Genomic DNA, 21,410 nt, shown 5'->3' on the forward strand with positions numbered 1-21,410 from the left:
CTCATTACTTGTAATCACTTAAAATCTTTCTTTCTGTAGTTAATAAATGTGTTTTATCTAACAAGTGTGTTTGGATTGAAGTGTTTGGGAACCCCCACCCCACTTGAGATAACAGGGTTTGTGCATATCCTTTTCTATTCCTGAAATGACGGCCTTTCTATGAACTTGCATTGTCCAGAAGAGCACTGGGCAGTGCAAGCTGCACATATTCAGGGCAAGTCCGGGCCTGGAGAGTTTGCTGGTGTTTTCCTGCAGCGTCAGTCAGGAGTGGCTAGCTAACAACACTCACTCTGTATAGCTGGGAGTGAGTTACAGGCTGGAGACTGTGTGAATGACCAGGAGTGGTTGTTCTCACAGTGAAGCACTGTTAAAGACACCCCAGGTTAGAGAACTGAGGGGACACAGCTGTCCAATGGTCCAGACTGTACGCAGGGTAATGTCACAACGAGCTTTGGTGGAAGATTGTTCCAATTGGCTGACAGAAGTTATGGTTTTTAGAGAAGCTACAGACTCTAGCAGAATGACCACAGACCTGGGGGGCCAGGAATTCCTGGGTTCTAATTCCAGCTCAGTCACTGGTTGTTTAGTTTGCACTTCTGCATTTCTAAAATGCAGAGTGCCTACCTGATTCACAGGCCTGTTTTGGGGATACATTTAGGGTCTTGCTTTCCAAACTTGGCCTCTAATTTTGAGTGCCCAACTTAGGGCCTGGCTTTCAGAGGGGCAGAACGTCTCATTGACTTCAATTAGAGTGGGAAAATCAGGCCCCAAGTGTCTAAAGCTGGGGACTCAAAATCCAAGGCAGCCAAAATTCTAAACATTTAGCCCTAAGTGTTTGGAAAGTATAAAAGACACTGTGGGTTATAGGCTGCCTGGCCCTCATGAGGGTGCCCAGTAAGGTGGAGAGAGCATGAGACGCCCCCCTCCTCTCTCCCCATCATGCCCATGTCAATACCATTCAGAGTTGCAGACCCTGCTTATCCCTTCAGGCTCCTCCATCACTACTCCCCAAGAGGTGCCCGGTGCCCAAGAAGGAGCAGGGAGGAAGTGGAGCCATGTGGCCAGCCAGCTCTGGCAGTGCCCTTCCACGTGCCAGCTGCCAGAGCTGGCCAGCCACATGTGATGGGGAGCTTCCTCCTCACTCCCTATTTCCCCCCGCCCCCACTGCAGATACTTAGACTCATAGAATATCAGGGTTGGAAGGGACCCCAGAAGGTCATCTAGTCCAACCCCCTGCTCAAAAGCAGGACCAATCCCCAATTAAATCATCCCAGCCAGGGCTTTGTCAAGCCTGACCTTAAAAACTTCTAAGGAAGGAGATTCCACCACCTCCCTACGCAATGCATTCCAGTGTTTCACCACCCTCCTAGTGAAAAAGTTTCTTAATATCCAACCTAAACCTCCCCCACTGCAACTTGAGACCATTACTCCTTGTCCTGTCCTCTTCCACCACTGAGAATAGTCTAGAACCATCCTCTCTGGAACCACCTCTCAGGTAGTTGAAAGCAGCTATCAAATCCCCCCTCATTCTTCTCTTCTGCAGACTAAACAATCCCAGTTCCCTCAGCCTCTCCTCATAACTCATGTGTTCCAGACCCCTAATCATTTTTGTTGCCCTTTGCTGGACTCTTTCCAATTTATCCACATCCTTCTTGTAGTGTGGGGCCCAAAACTGGACACAGTACTCCAGATGAGGCCTCACCAATGTCGAATAGAGGGGAACGATCACGTCCCTCGATCTGCTCGCTATGCCCCTACTTATACATCCCAAAATGCCATTGGCCTTCTTGGCAACAAGGGCACACTGCTGGCTCATATCCAGCTTCTCGTCCACTGTCACCCCTAGGTCCTTTTCCGCAGAACTGCTGCCTAGCCATTCGGTCCCTAGTCTGTAGCTGTGCATTGGGTTCTTCCGTCCTAAGTGCAGGACCCTGCACTTGTCCTTGTTGAACCTCATCAGATTTCTTTTGGCCCAATCCTCCAATTTGTCTAGGTCCCTCTGTATCCTCTCCCTGCCCTCCAGCATATCTACTACTCCTCCCAGTTTAGTGTCATCTGCAAACTTGCTGTGGGTGCAATCCACACCCTCCTCCAGATCATTTATGAAGATATTGAACAAAACCGGCCCCAGGACCGACCCCTGGGGCACTCCACTTGACACCGGCTGCCAACTAGACATGGAGCCATTGATCACTGCTACTTCAGCCAGCCAACGGGCTGGAGCAGAACTCTGCACCCTCAGGGCCCCAGGAAGGGATTGATGGAGGAGCAGAGAGACGCTGCCACATCCCAGTGTTACCATATAGGAGCTGCATTCCCCTCCCAGCGCATCCCTCCCACCTAATCTTGTCTCCCTCATACAGCAAGGCTGCATCAGAAAAGCTTTTACAGGGTTTGCCCCAATTAAAGTGACAGAATATTGTAGGTCTTAAAACCCTGAGCAGTTTCCAGTCCATTGGTCCTCATGAACCAGGTTGCTCCTGGGCTCTGGACAAACCACTAGCAAGACCTGGGCTAGGTGCACCAAAACACAAAGGGATATTTATTTGGCTGTCACTCCCTACAGGCAGGGCACCATCGTACCCAGCTGCAACAAGCCAGGCACTGGTAGCAAGTCGCAACGGTAGTTCCACGTCAGACCTACCGTTCTTCAGGGAGGCTCCACCAGGCAGCAAGCCCCAGCCTCAGCCCCACTCTCAGGCTGTGATCTAGACTAGAGGGCTGCTGTCCTTCCCAATCAGCTTCCTACTGGGAGAAGCTCTCTCCGTTTAACCCCTTCCTCGAAGCCTGACACCTATTGCAGGTGTAACCGATTGAGCTCACAGTTAACTCTGACCTGGCTTTCCTGGATGGGGAAGCTCGTGGCCCCCCTGCTGTACCTGGACCATCCCCCATTCCAAAGTAGGGCTGTCACCTGTCTGGGTTTTACCCAGACAGTCCGATTTCTGGCTTCTGTGTCCAGATGCCATTGAGGGTGGCCAGGTGCCTGGTTTTTAATCAGGAAGTCCGGTCATAAAGGGGACCTGGCAACCCTAAATGGCACCTGAACCAAAAATCGGGTGACTGCAGGGCAAAGGGAGGCACCAGGTCCTTAACTCACACCAGCCCCTGCTCAGCCGGGGCTGCTCCTACCTGGATGCTGGCTCCTTGAGATGATCCAGCGAGCGAGGTGGGAGAGGAGGGAGCAATGAGGATGGTGCCTTGGGGGAAGCAGTGGGGAAGGGGCAGGGGCAGGGGTCTGGTTACCAGCAATTAGAAAGGCGGCAACCCTATTCCAAAGGCTTCCTACAGAACAAGGACAATTCAAAGTCAGGAGTTCTGGGTGGGTTTATTTGGCGCTTGGGTATTGTCAAGGGTTTTCCAGCACTAGTGACTGTCTAGAGGTGCCGGGACTGAGTCCAGTTCGCAGCCTCAGCAGCAGTAGGGTTTTTCCTGTGGTGTAAAAAAAATCATGGTATGAAAGGTGGTTTCAGACTAGGAAACTACTGCTGCCAGCCTTCGGGGGGCTGGGGAGAGGTTCTGGGTCAGTGTGGTGGTTTCCTGTGGTTTTTCAAAGTACTTCCTCTTGCAACATACCTCAGAGCTCCAAACTGGAGAAACTGTTCCCTTTCCTCCTAACCCCACTTTCCCTCAGTCCTCTTCAGACACCTTCTGTCTCAACCGCTCCCACGGCTCTCAAGAACGTCTTCCTTCCCACATCACTGGGGTGCTGGGGATCAGATCGAGGAGATAAATCATTTTTTCTGCTTTTGAAAAAACTCGCTGCTTTGCTGATTGCCAGTGGCAGAGGATTGGCGCTTCCTTAAGCTTCATTTAAGAGAAGGGGGATATGGCACTGCTGAGAAGTTTTCACTTAAGAAAGTGCTGTAGGTGTGGGGTTAGGGTGGATGGCCCAGTTTCACAAAGGTATTTACGCTCCTAACGTCCATTGATTTCAATGGGTCAGGGCTCAAGGCCTGGAGCAAAGCCAGCTGGCCTGGAGTAGCTGCCTGATTGTCTACGCAGCCTGCTGGCTGGAAAGTGTCAACAGACCAGCTCTTGAGCCCAACAGCAGTAGTTTGGTAGCGGCTCAAAGCATTTGCCCACGGCTATGATAGCTCTTGCCTTAGCCCCAGCCTTGCCACACTCTAGCTAACCTGGTCCAGAATCTCAGCTCCAATCACTAACCTCAGCTCTGACTCTTGGCTCCAGTTTCAGAGTTTCGCCTCCAGCTATGGCACCTGACAGCTGATTCTGTCTGACCCTGTGAACCACCGCGATCTCCCCCCTTGATTCAGGAGGAAAGGACAACTTGTGGCTAAGGCACTGACAACTGTGGTCATTAGATGGATATGTTAATATAGAGAATTCAGATGTTTTTGTGACTGAAGCAGCTAGGTCGCTTCCTTTCCTTGAAGGAGCACAGGGAAGGCCAGCTGGTAAGAAGACGACCAGGAGGCAGGAACCTTTGGAGTACAAAAATAAGGGGACATCAAATGAAATGACAGAGGTGACCTGTTAAAAACAGATTAAAGGGAAATACTCTTGCTGTGCAACACGTAACTAGCCTGTGGAACTCAATGCCACAGGATGTCACTGAGGCCATGAACTTAGCAGGATTCAAAAACGAATTGGACATTAATTATGGTAACTTAGGGTATTCTTGATATCCATATAAACACGAACAAAAATGTTGAAAGGGATATTAAACTTCATGCTTCAGGGCTTAAGCCAGTCTAACTATTAACACCCAGAACAAGACTTAATAGGGTGGTAAATCATCCCCCCCCCCCGCCCCATCTGCAGGGTCTTTTCACCTTCCTCTGAATCATCTGGTGCTGGCCACTCCTGAGGACAAGATACTGGATTAGATGGGTCTCGGGTCTGATCCAGTCTGGCAAATGCTACTTTTCTGTGTGACATCTCCAGAGTCCATTCCTAGGCTGAAGATTAGATCCAGCATGTCTCCGATTGAGTGGATGGGACTGGAGACGACTGGTGTGAAACCCATGGTATTCATGCAGGCAAGGAGTTTGGTATTTTCTATACAAATGTCATAGTCACCAAGAACCTGGGAGATTCCAGCACTACGCTGGACAGCAGATCCAATTTGTTCCTGTATGAACCCTACAGAGAATTTGTTTGGAAATCTGCAGAACACTCAGAGTCCTAGCTTCCTTTTGTCCGTAGCCTCACAAACCATCAATGGTTTCTGGGATGAGGAATCTTCAAAATCTGAGGTTGGAGGGGGACATGACCTCTATCCTACTTTGTCTTCGCTTTGCCATGTTCTGGGATCTTTCTTTCTTTGTGTTACTGAGTAGTCTCTTGGAAGTAGCTCAGCTACAACAGGGTTGTTGGCAGTGTTAAACCAGATTTTGGTGATGCAGGCAAGGTTGGGTAGTTCATCCAAAAATCAAAATATGGATGGTACAGATCTTGACGACTGTTGACCTTGCATCCATCTGGAACAGATTGAGGCAGTTGACTTTTGCTGGCCTGGTTGTTGGCATTCTGAATGAGGCATTTTGAAATTCTCCAGCAAAGGGAATGAAGCCCTGATGCCAGGGCAGTCTGCCTGGCTGGCTACCTCAAACCTATGGACCTTGGAAGCCCTGGGGTTCCCATCAGCCGACCAGGTGGGGAGCAGGCAGGAAACAAGGCAAGTTTCCATCAGAATGCTGCCTGAGTTCTGTCGGAACTTTGACGAAATTGAACCATCTCAGTGGAATGTTTCAATTGTTGCAGAGTCAGGAAATTCTGAGGAAATTTTGGAATTTTTCTGACCAGCTCGATAAGTTATGCTTGAGACATAGTAGCCCCTTCAACACCTACATGGACACACTCAGATGATGAAGTTATATTCCTCACAAAAAACAGCAGGTAACCATTAATCAGTACATCAATCAAAGATCTGGGCGTTTTTAGAGTCACTGCTGATTAAAATCTGTGAGCATTTTACTTGCTCATTTAAAAAAAAAAAAAAAAAAGTCACTCACCCCAGTAAGAATGTTATACAGCTGCACTAATCTAGGTATAAGGTTATTCTAGGATAATGTGTTTACCTCAGGAGCTCTGTTCCCAAAGCCTGGGAATGCTGTGTCTGGCCATATAGATCACTAGACTCTCACAGGAATTTCAGGAGCATGCTTAAGTGTTCATTCCCCCCCCCACCCCCACAAGTTTACTACTTCCCACAGTTATTGATCTTGATTCTTCTGACATCATATTTCTGCCAGGACTGCGGCTCCATCAGCATGGGAGGTGCTCATTTAAGCGTGGGGTCAATTTTAATTTTCTGAATTGATTAGCAATTTGGAGCTGTGGCAGAAGTTTGAGTGGAGTTTATGTTTATTTTGAGCCAACCTGGGTTTGTACTTGAAGTAAAATGGGAAGTACAGGTTCATGCTAATGGAGGTAAATGAAGCCCTGATGTAAAGTCTCAGGTCAGTGCTGCCCGGCTCAGCTTGTTTCTGACCTACTCACGGCAGACAGAAACAACGCGGAAGTGCTTCTTTCCTTGCCAGACCATTATTACAGAAAGGATATTGATGGCTTGGTTTCCATGGAAACATGTGTCTGCCAACTCCATCCTATGAAGTGTGAACAGCTAGAAGCTGAAGGAGTTATATTCATCCCCGTTTTAGTGAAACTGGATTAAGGATCTTATGCATCCTGCCAGGCCTGCAAAATACTCCAGTAGGTATGGATGGTGTTAGAATCCAAGATTGTCATAAAAACCCCTTCATAAGATATGCAGACTACGAATAGTAATTTCTGAAGTGACAATGAACTAACATTCCTTAGATGTGAAAGCCAAGTATTGCAGTCTTTAGAGTCTTGGCTTCATAGATCATATTCTTCTTAAAAGCACTGTCTGGTATTTTTAAGTTCTCCCTCTCCTAGCCAAAATGTAACAACGGATTCTGATCGCACCCAGGACAGAATGTGGAGTAATTAACATTATTACACTGGTGTAAATGAGAGTTGCTTGATTTATCTTTCTCCATTTGGTCATATTTCTGCATCGTAAGCTCTTTTCTGCCCGTCCTTATTACCCACTGGCATATGGCTTGCACTCAGTCTTTTCCCATGCCCCTAGCTCAGCAAGCTGCTCATCCCAGGTCATGCCTCATTCATCTGACATTGTCCTGCCCACTTCTCCTCCCCACCCCCGTACTCATTCCCCCAAAATCTGCCCTGCTTTTACCACCCCGCTTAAGGCCCCAGTTTGCCACCCTTGCTCCCAGCAAGCAGCATTTCATGAGTAGCCCCAATGACCGCAGGAGGACAGACTATTTGCAAAGGAAGGTACTAGCACAGCATGATAAAGGTGACAGAACAGGGATCTTCTTTTACATACATTTGATTGCATTATGTAATCTGAATTAATATTTACTATATACAGTGGGAGGAAGGGGAAATAAACTAGAACCAACCAGACTGTGCTTATCCTGAACAAGCCAAGCTCCAGGACTCTTGTCACATCTCAATCTCCAGCGCCATTTCTCTCTTTTTGCCTCTCAACTGTCAAATGGCTTAATCCTGGGGCATACTGCTTGCTACAGAAGGCATGCTCCTGAAATCAATGGGGCTTTTCATAGTAGTAAGCACTATTGCTGGTATTTCCATGATTGGACCCCCTGATTGGGAAGTCTTTGGGTCAGGGGCTGTCTGAAAAACACTTTGCAAATCTACAAGACTGCATAAACAAAAACAACCCAGAGGAGAAGTGTTCTCAGTGGCATTTTAATCCCCATGCTTTATTGCAAAACTAAGGTAAGATACAGCCACCCAAAACTTAATTCCAGTTGTGCAACTGTCGGCAGTTATTATTGTAACCGCAGTCATTTAAAAACAGATTCAAAAGCACTTACAGCATTAAGACGTTTCCATAGAGTTGGCTCTGAGCTAGGCTCCTTTTTTGGGCTTCAAACCAAGAAGGTCAGTGCAAAACAGAGAACGTATAGAAAATCTAATACATAAGTACGTCCCAAAAGTAAATCCACAACAACTAGCTATGCTCTATAGCCAAAACGAAACAATCCTGTCTCTAAACAATGCCTGTTTGCCATCTATTGAGGGGAATACATTTCTTTGCTCGTCCAGTACACAGTGGATGGCACAATCTAGCTTCTCTCTCTCGTATACTGTGTAGAAGAGTTCCCGTAACTGCTACCCTGGAGCAGCCAATATATTCTTGAAGCTCTGCTCCCAGGGATGAACAGAATCCTGCTAGTGTAGGTCAGGGCTGAGGAGTGTCACAAGAGTTAAAAATGAACAGGGTGTTTGATTGGTTATTTTAAGTTTTCCTTTCTTTAATTTAAATTATTTGTTTCATTTAAAACAAAAATCAAGTTAGGGTTTCAGACCCATCTATGAACATCATTTTCCATACAAAATTTCCCCCTAAACTGCCATGCCAATTGTTGTGACAGTCAAGTCCCATTCATTTGGGGGAAGAGACAGTAGTTATGAGAACTACATTCAAAGCCCGAAAGCAGTTTTTATATACAACCTCTAGGATTTTGTCATTTCAGAATTTCAAATGCCTAAATGACCGTGATGCAATGCTTCCAGCAGAATCTTGCCCTATAGAAAGGTTAATCTGTGTTTTAGACAGACAGAGTAGCACCTGGGTTCTAATTACACCTCCCATGAATGGATGAGCACCCAGCAAGCTCACTGAAGTCTGGACCTCACAGAATTAGGCCCTTGGAAGGTTGGGTTTGCCCATTTCTGGCGTTGATTGAATGATGGTATAAACTGTAAGTCCTGCCTGGTTTGGGGACAAAAAGCATACATTAAAAAACTTCACGCATATATCAAAACTCCAAATAAAGGCAATTGACTAAGTCGCACTCCCAACAATGCACACTGGATATTGCTGTATCACATATTGTCTGCTCCCTTAATTCTGAAACAATTGCAAACAATTGCAAACAATGAAGCATGACTCACAGGGTAAATTTGTACTGCAGGGATCGGCAACCTTTGGCACACGGCCCGTCAGGGAAATCCACTGGTGGGCCAGGCCGGTTTGTTTACCTGCAGCGTTCGCAGGTTTGGCCGATCGCAGCTCCCACTGGCCGCAGTTAGCCGTTCCAGGCCAATGGAGGCTGTAGGAAGTGGCGGCCAGAACATCCCTCGGCCTGCACCACTTCCCGCAGCCCCCACTGGCCTGGAACGGTGAACCACAGCCAGTGGGAACTGCGATCGGCTGAACCTGCAGGTCAACAAACTGTCCCGGCCTGCCAGAGGATTTCCTGGATGGGGTGCATGCCAAAGGTTGCTGATCCCCGTTGTATTGCATCTGGGCTCCTTCTGTTAAACAAGAGGGAAGCTCATCTGAAAATTAGTTTTTAGCATCCCAAATTAAAGTCATCTGACATTCTGAATGTCTAGAGATGAGCCTTTCCCCTGCTAGGAATGCAATCATTAAGAAAAGAAGTGTACGGTTGCCTTGTGTGGGATGAGACAGACAGTGTCAGGTTTGGTGCCCTCTTAACCTTTAGAGTATCCCTTTACCTGTGGAAACGCAGGACGAAATCCTGGCTCCATTCAAGTCAATGACAGAACTCTCTTTGACTTCAAGTGGGCCAGGTTTCAACTCCAGAGTTCATCGCAAACCCCAGCTGAGAATCAAAACTTAGATCCATTCTCCATCCCCACGCCTAAACCCCAACCAATGCAAGGCTAAACTGATACCCCCCTCCTTAATGCAGTCCCTCTGAGTCTACTTGTATTACTGCACACTTTTACATAAGGTCACTCTCCACTGGCACTCTAACACTACACGTTACCAAGAAAATGTTGTCATCCAGATGAGCTCAGTATGAAGATCTGGATTGCTTGGAAAGTTGGACACACGCAAACGATATGCATTTTAATACTGCCAAATGTAGAGTCAAACGTATAGAAACAACGAATGTACCCCATGCTTCTGGGGACTAAGCAGTGACTTTGAGAAGGACTCGTGCTCATGCTGAATAATCCGCTGAACATGGGCTCCGAATGCGACGCTGTGCCCAAACGGGCCATCACGAGCCTTGAACGTATAAAGAGGGGACTATCAAATAGGAGGTTACATTGCCTCTGTATTTGGCACTGGTGCAACTGCTGCTGGACTCCTGTGTCCAGTTCTGGTGTCCACATTTCAAGAAGAGTGTTGAAAAATTGGAGAGGGTTCAGAGAAGAGCGACGAGAATAATTAAAGGATTGGAAAACCTGCCTTAAAGTGAAAGACCTATGGAGCTTAATCTGTTTCATTTATCAAAGAGAAGGTTAAGGAGTGACTTGATCACAGTCCGAGTACCTACATGGGAAACAGGAATTCAACAGCAAAGGGCTCTTCAATCTGGTTTATAACAGAAGACGACCCAAATCGCTGGAACTTGAAGCTAGACATACTCGGAGTGGAAATAAAGAGCAAATTTTTTTTTTTTTAACAGTGAAGGTAATTAACCAATGGAACATTTTACCAAGGATTGTCCCTCACTGACAATTATTAAATCAAGCTCTAGTTCAAACAGGAATTAATTCAGGAAGTCCGACAGCTTGTGTTATACAGAAGGTCAGACTAGATGATCACAATGATCCCTTCTGGCTTGGGGCACCTCATCTGCATGATATTTCAGCCTAAAAACACAGGTTATGGGGCCACACACAGGAGTTGTCGGATTTAGGCAGAGCCTTTGGGGCAGCACAAAAGCACCACAGATCTCTGATGAGGATACTGCAGGAATCTTGATCTGGTAGTTTGTGTTTGTACTTCAGTGTTGAAGTATAAAATATGGGACATGTTGAATTGGATTATAATTTATAGTGTAGTTCAAGAAATACTTTTAGCACCCAGACACATTGCATTGCCAACTGGACAGGGAGAAGCACTGAACTGGGAACACATTGAACAGGCAGACTGTAAGCAACCAAGGAAAGCACTAAACTCAGGATGGAACCCTGAGGAACATTTTTCACATGCGGACCGTTTAAAGAAGAAGATTTACAAAGTTTTGAGAGAAAAAGTTCTGTGAGGAAAGTAAAATTTAAGCCACAGATGTGCTTCGAGGGACTTAATGGCAAAATTTGATAATGTTCTGCTAGATTTTAGATAAACTTTTGACTTGGCTGGCTGTAGTTTAAATCCACAAATATAAGTTCAAGTGATCTAAATTACTTTTACAGAACAGCACACATTACCGGTATCAAGATAGGAGTTATAATGCAAAGAAAATTCCATTTAGATTAAGTAGCACCACACTTTACTGGTTTCTGCATGGATAATTACACAACTGCATTTAAACACTGCATGGTACTATGCTTTGAATTACAAAACGAGTTTATCTGTAACTTATTTGATCCTTTATGAAATCCTGAATGAATTTGCATACATTCTTTAATCACAGCTTTCTCTTTTTAATCTCACCAGGAGACTATACATTACAATCTCATGATCACTCACTGTGTGCACTACAAACCTCATCCATTCCTAATTGCAAGGGGGCTTTGTTCATTCTGGATTTCGCCATCTCTCATAAACCCTAAAGCTCTTACCTGCAAAAAACTACATGGGTGGTGTTTTCCTCTAGCCCCCCTGATTATTTTCAAGCTTTCTTCTCACAAGAATATGTTCTTGCATATTCTGTTCTGGACTTGAAATGTACAAGTCCCATCTGGAGAAAGGCTGGGTGTTTTCCATAGATTTGCTACGCATGTTAAACTCTATTAATTCCAGTCTTACCGCTACCTACACCAAGCAACCACTATTATAGAAAAAACAAAAAAACCACTTACTCATGAGATCACTTCAGAGTTGCTACTAAAAGTATTACAAGTTAGTTCAAGCCATTACAAACCGTTAACAGAGCTGACAAACTCCAAGTTCTCCCCTAAACCGTAAAATAGTCCTGTCGAGTCCAGCACTTCTTCACTCTTCCCAAACCAAAACACAAAACTCAATCCAGTTCAAGCATCAAGTGGGCATGACAAATACACGCGGCTTCATAACCCTGTTTAAATTGATAAGCGCACGTTTGGCGCTGCAAAAATTAAATATTGATTCCTTTCCACTTTGCTGCCTCCCCCGGATTTAGCTAACTAATTGCCCATTTTGTACATCTGTTTTCACCTCTCAACGAGCACACATTTTTAACCACTAACGTTAAATAAAGCGAGGCGTTGCTGAGTATTAATCATAGGGAAACGCTCGAGCCGCCAGCCTGCCCAGAGGAAAAGGCGTCCAGCAGTCCTGAACTTGGGAACAGCCGCTTACAAGAAAGGAGTCGCTGATCTGCAGAGATGGGGCGAGCAACACCAGAGAGAGACTGGGCTCAGCGGGGCCTGATCCTGCCCCCCGCCAAGAAATCAATGGCAAAACTTCAGTGGGGCCAGGACCTTTGAGCGTCCAACCTGATGGGAACCTCTGCTGCCTTCGGCACTTGCTCTCGCCCCTTAGAGCTAGCAGGGCTTTTAAACTTCCAGGTGCCCGCTCGGGGCGAAGCCTTTGCCGGCAGTGGGAGAAGGGGCTGGCCGGCCTTACGTCCCAACACACCACTCGTTTAAAAACCCCGCAGCCTTTCAACAGCTTCCCTGCCCGGGCCCCGCCTGCGGGCTGCGCGCCCAAGCCCCTGCGCGCTGCGCGCCGGACCCGAGCTCGCCCCGTTCCCAGGGCGCACGGGGACGCTGCGCCCCGGAGCTCCGCAGAGAGAAAGTCGGAAGCGCCCCGCGCTCGGGCACAGCCAGCGACCGGCCCCTGGTGCCCGCGGGCAGGGCACAGGGGCCGGAGCCGCCCCCGGCCGCTGGGGACAAGCCGCCCGCCCTCTCTCCCCAGCCACCCAAAGTTGGCCGCAAAGGGGGCGCCGGGCGCTTACCTGTCCCAGGTTCACGTAGCCGTAGGCGGAGGCCAGCCTGGCTGCCTCGCCCGGCCCGCCCAGCACCTGCACTGCCCAGTGGTTGGTGTAGACAGGCCGGGAGGGCTCAGCCGGGCAGGCGGGCAGGGCGAGGAGGAGCAGCAGCCAAGCCGCGGAGGGGCGCATGATCGGGCGGCGGGCGGCGGCCCCGGCTGGCGCGCCGCGGGGAGACGCTCCGGCTAGCCCGGCTGCCGGTGCCGTACCGTGGCTGGGCGGCGGGGGGAGCTTTGGCTTTTAAAGCGGCCTCGGCTGGGGGTGGCTGCTGCGGGGAGGGGGCGGGGGCTGCTCTGCCCGCCTGCGGAAGGGCTCCGACCCGGGGCGCCCCGCGGGGAGCCCCTCGCGCTGGTAGAAGGGGCCCCCGGGCACCTGTCTTATGCTTCCTGCCTGCCGCCCCCGCCCGCCCCCACACACCCAGGGATGAGTTACCTGCCTGCCCAGGGTGTGGCCTCACCTACCGGCCCCATACTCTGCACCTAGAGATCCTGGGGGGGGGATCAACCCGCCCACCCCCAAACTCTGTCCCGAATAACCCTTTGGGTCCAGGGCAACAGAGTCATCACTCGCCCAGCACCGCTGGGGCAGGTGGCCCTGTCCATGGAAGTAACAGGAGCAGATCATTGCCCCTGGGAGCAGCCCATCCAAGCTCCAACTACCTACTGTCCTTAGGCTCTGCAGCAGGCCAGGGATTCATCCGCTCCAAGGCCAGAAAGGACCATCTCATCCAGTGGTTTTCAACCTTTTTTTTTTCCCCATTTGCACACACCCCCAACATTTCAAATGGAGGTGCAGACCCCTTTGGAAATGCTTAGACATAGTCCGCGCCCCCCACGGGTCCACAGACCACAAGTGGGAAACAGCTGATATAGTCCAGCTTCCTGTATCAACCAGGCTGGAGAACTTCCCCAAAATAACTCCTAGAGCAGATCCTTTAGAAAAACAGCCAGTCTTGATGCAAAAATTGTCGGTGATGGAGAGTCCACCAGGTCCACAGGTTAATTACTTTCACTGTTAAAAATATATCCCTTATTTCCTGCCTGAATTTGTCTTGCGACCAACTTCCAGCCATTGGATCCCAATGGCACCCATGTGTAAAAGGCTGTAAGCATTGCGGGCAGGAACTGTCTCTTTTAGTGTCGGTGGACAGAGTCTAGCACAATGGAGGCCTGATGCCCTGTAGGCCTTTCAGGTGCTACCAGCATAGGAATAGTAATAAAACAAGGGGGTGACTGGAAAACTTTGGCCCTCGATAGATAAGGGGTAAGAAACGACAGCTGGTCATGGTGTGGGATGTAGAAAAGACAATAGACAGTGCAGGGAAAGACAAACTTGCCCTTGGGAGAGCATTATTGACAAGGACTTGGGATGATTTATTTTCTGTTTCATGAGGGTTTTCTAATTGGTTGTGTGTTGTTTTAAAAGTAATAAAGGGCCAGCAAGCCCCAGGGCAGAGATTAGTGATGGGAAGGGGGTTTGGAGCAGAGATCTGAAGTTGGGCTAGACAGGGTGGTTAGAGCATGTGGAAACAAAGAGGATAGTCTAGGTATTCCCTTCACTCCTCCCATTTAATTTCTGCCATAGGATACCAGATAACTTGTCTGTAATTTTTTTTTAAGTAGTCAGTTTTTTCTGTATTCAGGAGATGAAAGCCATATTAAAGGAAGTATTTTTTCCTCACAACGCACAGACAACCTGTGGAACTCCTTGCCAGAGGATGTTGTGAAGGCCAAGACTGTAACAGGCTGGCTGTTCTTATGTCTATAAAAAGAACTGGCTCTAGCGCAGTGGCTGAAAGATGCTCTTACCCAGCTCGGTGTGCTAATGCAACAGTTACAGATGGAAATAAAATAAAAGAATAAAAAAGATCCATCAGCTGTGTGAAGTGAGGTGGGTGTTATGTGGGCAACACAGCCAGAGACCCCATGGAGCCTGCTAGGGCCTCAGCCATTGCTAATCAGGTTACCATGGGAGGTGCTCAGACATTGTGGTGACGGGGGGCAGGATAAAACCCTAAGAGATAGAGCCTAGTGGGCTCAAGCCTCAGAGAGTACGGAGTGAATGCAGGCCAGACAGAGAGTTGCTTCTCCCACTGAAGACAATGGGAGTTTTGCTGCTGACTGGAATGGAAGCAGGGTTGGTTCGTCATGAACACAGGACATTGGCTTTGGAGCAGGCCCGTAGAGAGGACGCCGCCTCTGTGGACATGTCTACATTGCAGCCGGGGGGTGGGGGCGATTCCCAGGGCAGGTAGCTCAGCTCCAGCTAGCATACTAAAAATAGCAGTGTGGACAGTGCAGCATGAGCAGCAGCTCCAGCTAGCTACCTGGGCTGGGGTGCAGCTTTCACTCAGACTAGTAACCACACACTTGCTGTGTAGACACAGGCTAAACCACTGGAGTGCTGATCGTCCTCCAGTGCCTTCCCAGGATTCCCCCGCGTATCCAGAAGGACAGAAAAGTTTTCCCACAGTTCATTGGGAAAGAATCATAGGGTACATCTACACTGCTGGGAAAAAAACCCCAAACACCCAACAGTGGTGAGGCTCAGAGCCTGGGTCTGTAGACTCAGGCTTGGGGGGTTCACATGATACGGCACTAAAAATAGCCAATAGATGTTCCTGCTTGGGTGGGAGCTCAGGCTCTGAGACCCACCCCATCACCGGGCTTCAGAACCCAAGTGGGAACTTCTACACAGTGTATTTAGTGCCATTAACATGAGCCCTCTGAGTTTGCAGATCCGGGCTCTGAGACTCACTAGCATGGGGGAGGGGAGGGGCGTGGGTGTGTTTTTTGCAGTGGTGACATACCCACAGAATGGCTCAGCCTCCTCCAGCACAAATAACCATGGGCTGTACCCCCAGAAGTCCTAGTGACATGCATGGGTGAGTGTAGCCCCAGTGAGGACACTGTAACCTGGGTAGGCTTTTGCAGTGTGGCTGCTCACACCCAGGCTAACTCAGTGCCCAGACCCAGGAGCCAATCACCCAGGTCTTCGCTGCAGAGAAGACAGCCTCTCATAGTTTCCACAGAATTCCAAGGAATAGGTGGAAGTAGAAGAGGAGGAATAGAAGAGGCTTGGAGCAAAGGGAAATGGAAGAGTTGTCTTGCATGTAGGTGGTCAGGTAGGGTTGTCTTTGTGTACAAATTGAGTGGACTGAGCCATTAAGGACTGATTGCATTTTGACGAGTAAATACTTGACTTACAATCTGAATGCTTCCTTCCACTCCCCCCCACAATATGTTTGAATGACATTATATATATATATATATATATATACACAAACACATGGCTATTTATTGGGTGGGCTGAAGCTGCATTTGGTTTTGTTTCCCTTAGCTGGACTGATAACCCTACCTGCTGTATCTTCAGTTTGTTTGGGATACCACAGGTCATCCTAGATGGGTTGTCATGGCAAGTTGGCAAATGAGCTGAGGCTCCAAGGTAGATGTTTTCTGGTGGCTCTGGGTGATTCCAGCAGAACAGACTCACACAAGGAACAGTGCTGGCATCAACTGTATTTAAAGTATTCGCCAGTGACCTCCTGAACACCATCTGCAGATGGTTCATGTATGGCAATGATGGGTGCCTGGCCTCAAGGGCCCATGACTTCTAAAATCCTGAAGAGGGCCTGAATAGTAAGATGGCTACCATAGGTGACCGTTGCAAGAAATGGGGATTGCAACCAAGTACATCAAAGACTGGGTCAATTTGCTTCCACTTACATGATGCTCAGAGCCAACTGGAGCTTAACATCTTTTTGAATGGCCAGTGGTTGGCACAAGGGCCAAAGTCAGTCAGGGTCAGCCTAGATCGCACACACACATTCACTAACGTAGCTCAAAAGATCAAGAGTAGAAACTGTTTCCTGAACAAACTGGTAGGGTTCACCTGGGGGTGCAATGTGCAAACGCTGCATCATTCGGGGTTCACTCTATGCTACTCAGCTGGCAAATACCGTGCCCCAGTCTGGACAAACTTTGCCCATACTAGGCCAGTAGACATACAGCTTAGTCATATCATGATAATTATCACAGGTTCATGGAAGCCAACAAAACTTGCATGGTTACCAGTCCCAGCCAATATTCCTCCGTTTAACATCTGGACTCAGAATACAGCCAACAAACTGATCTCCAAGATACAGCAAATGCCAAACTCGCTGCTGTTCAGGGCTATCTGGGATGCACCCTGCCACTAACTGAATAGCAACAACCCTATTGGAACACAGTGAACAGTGCTGCCCACTGACTGAGGCAGCAAGCCCAGAGGTGCCGGGGCTATGAACTGCCAAGCCTAGAGGTGCCGGGGCTCAGCCCTGGAACAATTTATGCACTGTTCAAAGACCATTTCGCTGTGTTTGGTTCTGTTTCTAAACCCAGCCTTGCTTGTCTTGCACACACGCCAGCGCTATATAGACGTACCATAGCAACAACAACAAAATCTCCCCAAACTTATATAAATTTCCTTCTTCCTTTTCTGGGGAAAAAACATTTTAAAAAATATTGTTGCCAGTAATTATATATTATAATTATATAAATTGGTCCATGTAGGATGGGATTTTCAAAGTCACAGAGGGGATCTGGATTCATTCATTCATCTTAATGGGAATTTGGTGTCCAAATCTCTTAGGCAGCTTTGAAAATTTTGAGCCCTAGCACTTGTCTGGGATAGCACACACCAAATGACACTATTACTTTGGGTCTATAGTGCAATAGACATGTCTGGAATTTTACACAGAGAATGAGGGCACATTCCCTGCCCCAAAGAAATCACCCAAAGAAGGTGTGTGTATATGACATGATGCAAGGAGCAATGAAGAGTTTCCTTCTACTTGAGGATGGCGGGAAAGGGTGAACATAGGAAAGTCAGCCCTGACTATGCAATAAATCTGATCTCTGAAGGGAGAGAGGAAAACAAAGGTCCTAATGCCAATCTCATCACAACGTAAATTACATCCGACCACTCAGTGGTGAGCCAATCCAGACACAATGCTAGTTAATAGGAAAGCTGCATGAGCTCAGCGTTAAGATTCAATCGCAATGTAAATTTATGGCGAGCTAGTTCTCCTACAAACACTGGGCCAAATTTATTCCTGGTGCAACCTCACCGAAGGGTTAGCTGGAATGAATCTGACCCTTTGTCAGTAAGCAAATCCAATCAGTGGTGTCAGACTGATAAAAGCAGAAACACTAAGAGCAAGCCAGGCTGATCCAATTAGAAATCTATGAGAAATTGTGATTCAACAGGACTTACGAGCTGAGTTCAGTGTAGCTGAATGCCTTGCTCTGTTGGAATGCCCTAAGAAGAGCCATTTCTGTATATGCTGTAATTATGCCTCTGTGGTAGATCCCTCTTGGATGGGAGGGTGAGTGGTTCTGTCGACAGAAACAGACATGCCCATGAATGCAACTGACTTGCAGGGGAGGAGTGAGAGAATGCATGGGGACAGTTTGCCAAGAGAGAAGGGCTCATTAATTATGAAGAGCTGTTGACATGGAACATTGGGGTTTCTAGTGGTTAGAGCAAGAGACTGGGAGGCATGATTTGTGTGCTCCATTCCTAACTGTGCTGCCGACTCAAATACGTGGGCAAGTTTTTAACAGCACCGTGCCTCAGTTTACCCACCAGCGGCATGCATATACTGCTGCCCCAGGAGGGTATCTTCAGCCTTGTATTCATGTTCAGGAAGAAGCACCTGGAGTCCTGGGCTAAGAGGTGCTTAGTGCAATTTGCTACTCATAAAACAGCCCATTTCCAGTTGCAATTGCTATCTTGTTGCAGTGGAAGGGACCTTGTCCACCCCCCTCCCCCAAAGTGACTGTGTTAGCTGCTAGTTGCCCTGGGGCGCATTTCCCTTGAAGGGAAGTCAGGGGATACTTTGACGCTCTGTGGCCTCCCTCCAATGGGATTTAAAATAGCATAGCATTGGCCCAGTCCTCCAGGGATTCAATCAAATCACTTTCTTCCAGGCACACATTCAGGTGCCCACAAGCTCAGCCATTACCTAAGAATACGTTTTTAGATATAACAAAAATCAAGAGGAATTTAAAATGGAATATGTTATGCTGGCACTGGGGAGAAGACAATTTACTAACCCATGCGAAGGAGTGAGTTTAATGACTCAGTCTGCCGGCTGTAAATTATCAGCCATTGTCTCACTGGTGGAAATAAATACTCTTGTCAATCACGGTGTGTTTCTCCCATACGGAGCGCTAGGCAAGCAGGTATAGAACAAACACTGGTATTACCATAATGAATAATAATGCTCTCCCCTTCTACAGCATCTTCCAGCAGAGGATCTCAGAGCTTTGTAGCAATGTTAATGAATTAAGCCTCACCTCGCTCTCTGGGAGGTGAGAATGAGATGTTCATTACCTGTACATTTCCATTCTTCCTATGACCCAAGGGGAAATAATACATAGCTCCAAAATAATTAATCCTTACAACACCCCGTGAAGTACATGGAAATCAGAGGGGCAAATTCATCCCTCATGTAATTTCACTCGCATCACTGTTCTACAGATGGAGAAAGGGAGACGGAGAGAATGAAGCCAGGAGTTGCTGGCTCCCAATTTTGTGCTTAGGCCATTAGCCCATACTGGTTCCCTAAACATTTTCATAAAATTCATAGCTGACAAAGCTAGAAGGGACCAAGGTGTTCATCTGGTCCGATCTCTTGTATGACACAAGCCATAGGACTTTACTGAGGCTCTGTCTACACTACACAGTTTTTAGTGACGTCGTGCGGTTTGTCGGCTCCCCTGCTAACAAAAAACTTCCACCCCCAACGAGCGGGGTTAGCGGCAAAATTTTTGTCTGGGGGCGGGGCAGGGGGCCTAACACCTCTGAAAGACAAATGTTTTGTTGTTCAGTTGTCAGTGTAGACATAGCCTGGATTAATCCCTGCTTGACCTAGAGCACCTCTGTTAGAAAAACCTCCAATTTTGATTTTAAAATGGCCAGTGATGGAGAATCCACCTCAACCCTTGGTAAACTGTTCCCATGGTTCATTCCCTTCATGGTTAAAAATGTGTGCCTCATTTCTAGTCTAAATGTATCTCACTTCAGCTTCCAGCCATTGGTCTTGTTATACCTTTGTCTGCTAGATTGAAGAGTCCTCTATTATCAGTTTCCCCCCAGCCTCCATGTAGGTACTTATAGACTGATCAAGTTACCCCTTAACCTTCTCTTTGATAAGCTAAATAGATTGAGCTCCTCAAGGCTTTTGCTAGAAGGCAGGTTTTCCAATCCTTCAATCATTCTCCTGTCTCTTCTCTGAACCCTCTTTAATTTTTCAGCATCCTTCTTGCATAGATGCTGGTGCTGGGGATGCTGCTACACCCCCTGGCTTGAAGTGGTTTCCATCATATACAAGGAGCACAGTTTGGTTCAGTGGCTCTTAGCACGCCCACGATACAAATTGTTCCAGCACCTCTATCTTCTTGAATTGTGGACACCAGAACTGGACCCCGGATTCCAGCAGCGGTCGCACCAGTACAAAACATAGAGGTGAGATAACCTCTCTGCTCCTACTTGAATATAAACTCCTGTTTATACATCCAAGGATCACGTGAGCCCTAGAGGGAACATTTCTTTGGTAAAGGGGATCTGATGTTAACGTTCAGGCACAGAGATTCACCTGAACAGATTTTGTCCCTTTTACCGAACGTTCAAAATCTATGACAATTGGTTTTGTGAAATGATACGGTCTGCGAGGGGCAGCAGAAACCATCAAACTCATTGGAATAAGTACCTGTGCCTCAACACTATTACAGACCATTGGGTTTTGCATCATGCCATAAACAAGCAACTAGGGGGGAGATATATCCCTCCCTCATAGTTAAAATCAGTTCGCATCTAGATCTATTGTTCCTTGGATGGTACTACCTTGTGAATACCACCGTCTCAGAAGGTCTCAGTCTGATGATGGATTGCAATAATACCTCATCACAGTGACCTGTTGCACCACTGATATATTGCACCAAAAAAACCATCAGGGTGCGGTTATTTTATTGATGCCTTTGTGGAATATATTGGCTGAGTGAGACCCTCTGATGATGTATTGTGCAAGAGATGGTTGCTTGGTCCTAGGAACAGAATGTAATAGTTACTGGCTAGGAGCCAGCTTGCACACTGCATATAAGGGATGAATATAAATGCTCAGATGGGCAGAACTCTCACTGAAATCAATGGGAGTCTTGCCAGAAGTAAGATCTGCGGGACTAGAAACTTGATACATTTTAGTGGCAGAGGGCCAGACCCAGAGAGGTGCTGAACTCCCCCTGAAATCAGTGGAAGCTGGTGCTTCTCAGTTTAAGTCCATGGCATAGGATACCCCGTTTGCATCTCTGTTTTGTTTAAACTCATGGTCCACAAAAGAATCCCTGCAAAAATCACCAAGTGTTGATGGATTAGAGATGGAGCCTAACCAAAACACCACGTCCCATGGCCTTTGGCTATGGATCGGACCTTCGTGGCTAGCCTTTATCTCTGCGATGTGCTGAATCCAAAGCCTGGATGTGAATGCCC

General features: G+C 47.6%; 1 protein-coding gene across 5 annotated transcripts in view; it reads right to left on the bottom strand.

Annotated features, from left to right (window-relative positions):
- The window catches only part of PCSK6 (proprotein convertase subtilisin/kexin type 6), a 119,053-nt gene extending 105,971 nt beyond the window's left edge, over positions 1 to 13,082 (bottom strand). For all 5 annotated transcript variants that reach the window (XM_073304308.1, XM_073304307.1, XM_073304309.1 and 2 more), the window contains exon 1: positions 12,849 to 13,082. In XM_073304308.1, the coding sequence (XP_073160409.1) occupies positions 12,849 to 13,013 (165 nt within the window). In that variant the 5' untranslated portion in view covers positions 13,014 to 13,082. The remainder of the gene's footprint in view (positions 1 to 12,848) is intronic.
- Between the last annotated feature and the right edge of the window lie 8,328 nt (positions 13,083 to 21,410).

Source organism: Lepidochelys kempii, chromosome 10, assembly GCF_965140265.1.
Source record: "Lepidochelys kempii isolate rLepKem1 chromosome 10, rLepKem1.hap2, whole genome shotgun sequence".
NCBI classification, from domain to species: domain Eukaryota; kingdom Metazoa; phylum Chordata; order Testudines; family Cheloniidae; genus Lepidochelys; species Lepidochelys kempii.